Source organism: Drosophila miranda (assembly GCF_003369915.1).
Source record: "Drosophila miranda strain MSH22 chromosome Y unlocalized genomic scaffold, D.miranda_PacBio2.1 Contig_Y2_pilon, whole genome shotgun sequence".
Taxonomy (NCBI): Eukaryota; Metazoa; Arthropoda; class Insecta; order Diptera; family Drosophilidae; genus Drosophila; species Drosophila miranda.
The window spans coordinates 3,809,414-3,818,081 of record NW_022881614.1 but is presented as its reverse complement, the minus strand read 5'-3'; the positions used below and the strand labels follow the sequence as shown (position 1 = coordinate 3,818,081).

Genomic DNA, 8,668 nt, shown 5'->3' with positions numbered 1-8,668 from the left:
ATGGACGTGAATCGAACAGTCTCAGTAATCCGAACAGATCTGATAGCCAAGTCCTGTTGATTCCCTGCACTGACGTCGCGCTGGTTCGTGTAATTGTAGCTTTTGGCGGACTGAATGGCCATTGAAAGCTACAATTGACAGCCGAATAGAGCCTTGGTATTTATTTTCGAAAAGAACCCCATATTTGGTGAACGGATTTTGTGAAGGAAAATGCATAAATATTTGCGCCTCATTAAATACTGAAATGGCCCAACAAAGGCCAACAAACATATGTTACTCCCGACCAAATGTATGTGTGGCTGGGCGGATGTGTGGATGTGTACTAAATAAAGCATAAAGCCGCGAAACAAATGCCTTTTACTGCACCCAAACGCCCCCGAAAGCAGTGTTGCAAACACAAAACAAACACGAATACAAATACAAATAGTTTGTGTTCTTCTGCAATTTCCTGTCTCGCCCCAGGGGTCCCATGTGCCACAGTATACGAGTATTGTTTGCATTTGGCACAATAAATGAATGATGTCAACACGTCGCGGCAACACGATAATTGCCATTATCGTTTAATTTTTGTTGCTGAAATATTCCGTGGCTCAAGTACATTGCAAATCAAATGTTCCCCAAGCGAAAAGCCGCCAGGACAGGACGGGCGCCTAATGAAGCAATCCACTGTCAAAGGATATACGGATGGGCGGGTGCATTGACGGAAAACCCAGCAAACCACTATCCTGGAAAGCAGCCGCCAAATACTGTGCGCACAATGAATGCCCCCTGATCCGCATTTGGCCAAAACGTATTTGCAAAAGTGGCCAATACTTGATTTGTTTGCTTTTCCCTGTCAGTTTCCACTTGAAACGAGCTTCGACCGTGTAATCGCCAACAGTTTAATCGTCTTTTTGTCCATGTGGGGGTATATGTACAGTGATAATAACATGTCCCACGCACACACACACACACACTATGTACGAGTATTATCAATTAGTTTTGAGTGAGCTTTTCCTTTTGATGCGTTGTATGACAATCAAAATGAAGTCCTTGCCGAGTGTGATGTTCACCTCGCCCCCATCGGAGCGGAGGCGCAAGAATGTCATGTCGTTGGAGGGGTTCAGATCCCGCACCACATTGTGTCCCATCGTCACCAGTGGCTTCAGATTGGAGACATACATGTAGGTGCGCCGCGGACTGACAGTCGAGCGCAGTGTATGGCCATTGGCATCCATGATGATGGTCTCGCGCGCCCCCCGTTTGGCGAAATGGGTGATGAAGGCATCGCCATCGTAGGATCTCTCGACACTATATAAAGATACGGCTGTAGTGTGGCTATTAATTGGTGTGTGGCATGTGCGGTACTCACTGGGCGTCTGGGTGATCCGTGTGTACTTTTCTTTCTTCAGTCATTTTTCTGGTGTGACTTTTGCCTACGGAAACTACTTTTCAATGACTTGTGGAGAGGTCTATCCCCAGGGGTACTATGTTCGTTTGTTCTGATCTTTTATTTAGTAACAATAACATATAATTTGATTGGAACTACTGTGGAGGGGGGATGCGAGTGCGAGGAACGCCAGGATGCCGTTCGTTCCGGCGCTCAGAATTTGATGACGCGGCTGTCGGAGCGGATTGCCCATCAGATACAGCTCACGAATGTTCTGTTGGTTGCCCAGGATGGGCGGCACTTGGCGAATATCATTGTGGCTCAGATCCAATACCTGGAGATTCTTTAGGGCACCCAGTCCCGCCTCACTGGCATCGATGTCCTTGATGTGATTATCGTGGGCCAAGAGGGTCTCCAGGCTCTGCAGATCGCCGATACAGCGCGGCAGTCGCTCGAACCGATTGAAGGAGATGTCCAGCGTGCAGAGGTTCTGCAGGCCCCCAAACTCCATGGGCAGATCGCGCAGCAAGTTGCAGGGGACCTTGAAGTGGGCCAACTTTGAGAACTGCGACATGCTGGTGGGTATGTAGGAGATCTGATTCTTGGTCAGATCCAGCTGGGTGAGCAGCTTGCTCAGCATGTTGAGATCCTTGGGCACCTCGCCCAGCCTGTTGTCCTTTAGCTGCACGACGTTCACCTTCTCCTGGCGCGCCTCCTCGAACACCTCCATGGGCACCTCGGTGATCTGACCCTTGTAGATGCTCAGCACCCGTGTGCCGCGCATGTCGTACTTGTCTGGAAACGGCGATCCATTCTTCTCGTCCCCGCCACCTCCACTCTTGCGTTGCTGCACTCGAGGGCTGTTCAATCCGTCGGCGGGCATCTCCTACAATCAATCAACTGTTGGGAAAGCCGACTGTAAGGGCAGATTCGTCTCGGGATGCCCCGCAGTACTCACAAGTTCAACGGGGAAAGAATTTAAGCTACGGCACAAAAGTTGTATATATTGTAAATATGCCTCTACACAGCACGGAGTAAGATTAAAGACTGAAAGAAACACTCATAGATGAAGCTGTTTTAGAGACAGCAAGAGTGACAGAATTCTCAGAGAGAATCGAGTCTGTTTCGAACCATAAATTGACTCAGTTGCGGAGTGTAAAAGATACTTTTTCCGAGAGCTATAGGAGTTAACCTTCAAAGATCTGTCTGCAGAACATACTCTACACAGCTAGTGCATTCGCTATGAGCCATGATGTTTTATTGAATCTGACGATGCATCCTACAATTTTACACTCGAACGACCAATGATTTAGAGCACGCCACAGCCAGTTATCAGGACAACGCCCTGAGAAGTGGCCAGGTGGCCGGTGGCGTCCTGAATGCGCTCCAGTAGATGCAATCCCTTGCGCACCTTGCCGAATGCAATCCGCTTTCCGTTGAGAATCGACAGCGGCTGGAAGCTGATGGTGAAGTTGATGGCGGAGCAGAGATGGCTGCGCACATAGCGGCTGGGGAACGAGAGGATGCCAGCCTCGACGCCATGATTGAGGACGTCGAAGTCGTGCTCAATGTTCCTGAGATCCTGTTTGAGCACGGTGGAGGGGCCCATGTCCAGGCGCCCCTCCAGCCACATGGGTGTGAGCGTGCGCGAGAAGGTGATGGCGGCGCTGTTGCCCTGCGTGCAGGCGCGCATGAACTCGAGGACCACCTGGGGACATGCCTCCGTGAAGAGCTGGATGATAAGCCGGCCCTGGATGCGGGTGTCGCGCACCTCGACGTCGAAGTAGATCTGGGGGCGCAGCAGCTTGCAGAGGTTGCCCACGTCGCATTGGTCCATGAGGCTCTCGTAGCGGTACAGGATGTGCATGGGAATCTCGTAGCTGAAGGTGTGGGAGGCCTTCGGCTTGTTGCGGCGCGATCTGCCCGCGTCCGGATCGAAGAGCTGCCCGCCCTTGTGTAACTGCTTGTTCTTCTCCTGCTGCTTCTGCTCCTTCTCGCGGGCCATGCTCACGTGCCGCCAGCGGCCGACGGCCAATCGCTCCGGCGAGCGGGTGAACGTCCGCAGCGTGTTGTTGCTCCGCTTGTAGAGGGCCGTCAGCATCTCCATGTATGGCAGCTCCATGCCGTTGCCACTGACCTTGACCTTGGGCGGCGGCAGGCAGGTGTTCACCTTTCCCTTGATGGTCGTCAGACGCTCGCGGTGCTGGCGGTACAGCTCGCGCTGCTCGTTCATCACCATAGGGGAGCGGGTCTGGGGCATCTGGTTCTTTCCGATCGCCACGGGAATCAGTCGCTGGTGGTGCCGGTGGTTGTTCTCCAGCGCCTTCCGGTTGATGTTGAACGAGTGCTGGATCTCCCCCGACGGTTCCTCGTTACTCTCCAGGTAGGGATTGCGGCGCTTGAACACCGGGTTCGTCAGGGTGAAGGGACCGCGCTTGGCGGCTGCCACATAAGGTGCCACAGTGCCGACATCTTGGGGAGTGGAGCCTCGGGCTGCCCGTGTATATTCGCGCAGAAACATTTTGCGAATCGGTGGGGCGTTCGTTAACCAAAATGAACGTAAAACTATACTTGAATTTTAACAAATTATTCAGCAAACGAATCGTGCGATGACTTTTAGTGAATGACTGAGAAACTACACTACTTTTGCTGTGATTTAGAGGAAAGGGGTCACTGAGTCTGGGACTATTCGAAGGGTAGAGCAATCAAGTGGAAGCAGGAAATGTTTGTTTTTCCTGGTGGAACTATCATGGAATGTGGGACCTGTTTTGCACGTCAACAGGATACCGGAACAGGAATGGAGTCTGAAATGAATCCAAAAAGTTCCGGGCAATCATTTCTAATTTACCAAACGGCAATATTGCAACTCAATTGACAGAACGGTGAACGGAGAACGGGGGGAAATCATGTGGCAAAACTCCAAAGTTCTATCGATATGCCACAATAATGAAAATGGAATCACCCACACACGCACACGTACACACAGCAAAAGTATTAGGAAGAGCTTTTCAGACATAGAGCCACAGAGAAGAGGGAGAAAGAGAGAGAGAAGCGCAGCCTGATTGAAGTCATAAATGAATGAAGTATTGCTCTGGCATCTGATATTGCCAGAAAAAAAGCGAGTGGCTTCCAGTTTTTAGGATAATGATATCGATTCATTTGTACAACATTCTGTACAATTGAATGCTTTTAAACGTTGCCTTTAATACCTTCGAAAGCAATAAAAACAAATGTGGCATGGTTTTGCGGCGAAAAAACATATGAATCAATTATGTATTAGTCACCGACTCCCTTCAAAAATTAACTCCGTTTTAATTAATTAATTACGGCGTATACATATGTACTTGAGCGGAATGAACATTTGCGGTGATCCGAATAGCGCGTTTTTTCATAATTACTGAGTTAATTAAAAACTCTGCCAAATATGCAGAATTTAAATGTAATCTAATTTAAATTGAAAATCACATTTTTGCAACATTTCTACATGGTTTCGTTGGGCCGACGAGACGAATTTGATTTAACTTCTGGCGGTTTGGACGGCTCGTTGCCTTTTTATACCCGATACTCAAAATGAGTATTGGGGTATATTAGATTTGTGGTGAAAATGGATGTGTGTAACGTCCAGAAAGAATCGTTTCCGACCCCATAAAGTATATATATTCTTGATCAGCATCAATAGCCGAGTCGATTGAGCCCTGTCTGTCTGTCCGTCCGTCCGTCTGTCCGTCCCTATTAGCGCCTAGTGCTCAAAGACTATAAGAGCTAGAGCAACGATGTTTTGGATCCAGACTTCTGTGATATGTCACTGGTACAAAAATATTTCAAAACTTCGCCCCGCCCACTTCCGCCCCCACAAAGGACGAAAATCTGTGGCATCCACAATTTCAAAGATATGAGAAAACCAAAAACGCAGAATCGTAGAAAATGACCATATCTTTTAGACTGCAGAATCTGAATTGGATCGTATTATTATTATAGCCAGCATCAAGAAAACAATTTCATTTTTTCTCGCCCTGTCTCTCTTTAACAAACACGTAGCATAGGCGGCTTTGCTTAGAGTAAAACATTAGCGCCTAGATCTCAGAGACTATAAAAGCTAGAGCAACCAAATTTGGTATGCACACTCCTTAGATATCGGACCGAGACGAGTTTGTTTCAAAATTTTGCCACACCCCCTTCCGCCCCCGCAAAGGACGAAAATCTGGGGCATCCACAAATCTCAGAGACTATTAAGGCTAGAGTAACCAAATTTGGTATCCGCACTCCTGTTAGATCTCACTATAAAACGTGTATCTCAAAATTTCGCCCCACCCCCTTCCGCCCACACAAAGGACGAAAATCTGTTGCATCCACAATATTGTACATTCGAGAAAACTAAAAACGCAGAATCATAGCTAATGACCATATCTATCAGATTGCTGAATCTGGATCAGATCAGATCATTTTTATAGCCAAAAGGAACAAATCAATTTGCACTGGCTACGCAGCGCCCGACGTCACGCTCAGACTGATTTTCTGTCTCTCTCGCACGCACTCTTTGTCGTGTCGTTTAATATTCGCGGCGTCTGCCGGAGGAGAGCCATACTGACTAAGTATCGGGTATAAATGTAGAGTTGCGGTGTACGCAGCAACTCACAACGTTCCCCCTCGTTATACCCGATACACAAAATGAGTATTGGGGTACATTAGATTTGTGGTAAAAGTGGATGTGTGTAACATCCAGAAGGAATCGTTTCCGACCCCATAAAGTATATATATTCTTGATCAGCATCAATAGCCGAGTCGATTGAGCCATGTCTGTCTGTCCGTCTGTCCGTCTGTCCGTCCGTCCGTCTGTCCGTCCCCTTCAGCGCCTAGTGCTCAAAGACTATAAGAGCTAGAGCAACGATGTTTTGGATCCAGACTTCTGTGATATGTCACTGCTACAAAAATATTTCAAAACTTCGCCCCGCCCACTTCCGCCCCCACAAAGGACGAAAATCTGTGGCATCTACATTTTTAAAGATACGATAAAAGCAAAAACGCAGAATCGTAGAGGATGACTATATGTTCTAGATCGTAAAATCTCAATCGTATAATTATTATAGCCAGAATCAAAAAAACAATTTCATTCTTTCTCGCTTTGTCTCTCTCTAACACACAGGTTTCATGATCGGTTTTGCCAATTGCAAAATATGAGTTCAAGGATCTCAAAACCTATAAGAGCCAGAGCAACCAAATTTGGTATCCACACTCCTGTGATATCGGACCTCGACCGTTTCGTGTCCAAATTTCGCCACACCCCCTTCCGCCCCCACAAAGGACGAAAATCTGGGGCATCCACAAATCTCAGAGACTATTAAGGCTAGAGTAACCAAATTTGGTATCTGCACTTCTGTTAGATCTCACTATAAAACGTATATCTCAGAATTTCGCCCCCCCCCTTCCGCCCACACAAAGGACGAAAATCTGTTGCATCCACAATATTGCACATTCGAGAAAACTAAAAACGCAGAATCATAGATAATGACCATATCTATCAGATTGCTGAATCTGGATCAGATCAGATCATTTTTATAGCCAATAGGAACAAATCAATTTGCAGTGGCTACGCAGCGCCCGACGTCACGCTCAGACTGATTTTCTGTCTCTCACGCACGCACTCTTTGTCGTGTCGTTTAATATTAGCGGCGTCTGCCGGAGGAGAGCCATACTGACTTAGTATCGGGTATAACTGTAGAGTTGCGGTGTCCGCACCAACTCACAACGTTCCACCTCGTTTTTATACCCGATACTCAAAATGAGTATTGGGGTATATTAGATTTGTGGTAAAAGTGGATGTGGATGTTACTTTAAAACGTGGATCTCAAAATTTCACCCCACAACCTTCCGCCCACACAAAGGACGAAAATCTGTTGCATCCACAATATTGCACATTTGAGAAAACTAAAAACGCAGAATCATAGATAATGTTCGTATCTATCAGATTGCTGAATCTGGATCAGATCAGATCATTTTTATAGCCAATAGGAACAAATCAATTTGCAGTGGCTACGCAGCGCCCGACGTCACGCTCAGACTGATTTTCCGTCTCTCTCGCACGCACTCTTTGTCATGTCGTTTAATATTAGCGGCGTCTGCCGGAGGAGAGCCATACTGACTTAGTATCGGGTATAACTGTAGAGTTGCGGTGTCCGCAGCAACTCACAACGTTCCCCCTCGTTCTTATTATGCTATAATTTTTATACCCGATACTCAAAATGAGTATTGGGGTATATTAGATTTGTGGTGAAAATGGATGTGTGTAACGTCCAGAAAGAATCGTTTCCGACCCCATAAAGTATATATATTCTTGATCAGCATCAATAGCCGAGTCGATTGAGCCCTGTCTGTCTGTCCGTCCGTCCGTCTGTCCGTCCCTATTAGCGCCTAGTGCTCAAAGACTATAAGAGCTAGAGCAACGATGTTTTGGATCCAGACTTCTGTGATATGTCACTGGTACAAAAATATTTCAAAACTTCGCCCCGCCCACTTCCGCCCCCACAAAGGACGAAAATCTGTGGCATCCACAATTTCAAAGATATGAGAAAACCAAAAACGCAGAATCGTAGAAAATGACCATATCTTTTAGACTGCAGAATCTGAATTGGATCGTATTATTATTATAGCCAGCATCAAGAAAACAATTTCATTTTTTCTCGCCCTGTCTCTCTTTAACAAACACGTAGCATAGGCGGCTTTGCTTAGAGTAAAACATTAGCGCCTAGATCTCAGAGACTATAAAAGCTAGAGCAACCAAATTTGGTATGCACACTCCTTAGATATCGGACCGAGACGAGTTTGTTCCAAAATTTTGCCACACCCCCTGCCGCCCCCGCAAAGGACGAAAATCTGGGGCATCCACAAATCTCAGAGACTATTAAGGCTAGAGTAACCAAATTTGGTATCCGCACTCCTGTTAGATCTCACTATAAAACGTGTATCTCAAAATTTCGCCCCACCCCCTTCCGCCCACACAAAGGACGAAAATCTGTTGCATCCACAATATTGTACATTCGAGAAAACTAAAAACGCAGAATCATAGCTAATGACCATATCTATCAGATTGCTGAATCTGGATCAGATCAGATCATTTTTATAGCCAAAAGGAACAAATCAATTTGCACTGGCTACGCAGCGCCCGACGTCACGCTCAGACTGATTTTCTGTCTCTCTCGCACGCACTCTTTGTCGTGTCGTTTAATATTCGCGGCGTCTGCCGGAGGAGAGCCATACTGACTAAGTATCGGGTATAAATGTAGAGTTGCGGTGTACGCAGCA

The 8,668-nt window shown here is 46.9% G+C and overlaps 3 protein-coding genes across 3 annotated transcripts; all 3 read right to left on the bottom strand.

Annotated features, from left to right (window-relative positions):
• Window positions 1–867: 867 nt before the first annotated feature.
• Window positions 868–1,475, bottom strand: LOC108160808 (dynein light chain roadblock-type 1). The gene is made up of 2 exons (XM_017295032.2): window positions 1,352–1,475; window positions 868–1,290 (listed from the first exon to the last, which is right to left on the bottom strand). Exons 1-2 carry the CDS (start codon window positions 1,393–1,395, stop codon window positions 972–974), a joined length of 363 nt encoding a protein of 120 aa, XP_017150521.2. The 5' UTR covers window positions 1,396–1,475; the 3' UTR covers window positions 868–971.
• Window positions 1,462–2,437, bottom strand: LOC117193777 (leucine-rich repeat-containing protein 40-like). The gene is made up of 2 exons (XM_033398506.1): window positions 2,328–2,437; window positions 1,462–2,269 (listed from the first exon to the last, which is right to left on the bottom strand). Exon 2 carries the CDS (start codon window positions 2,250–2,252, stop codon window positions 1,494–1,496), a length of 759 nt encoding a protein of 252 aa, XP_033254397.1. The 5' UTR covers window positions 2,253–2,269; window positions 2,328–2,437; the 3' UTR covers window positions 1,462–1,493.
• A 165-nt stretch (window positions 2,438–2,602) lies between these two features.
• LOC117193776 lies at window positions 2,603–4,012 on the bottom strand. Its single transcript, XM_033398505.1, has one exon. The coding sequence runs from the start codon at window positions 3,888–3,890 to the stop codon at window positions 2,679–2,681; it is 1,212 nt and encodes a 403-aa protein (XP_033254396.1). The 5' UTR covers window positions 3,891–4,012; the 3' UTR covers window positions 2,603–2,678.
• Window positions 4,013–8,668: the final 4,656 nt, after the last annotated feature.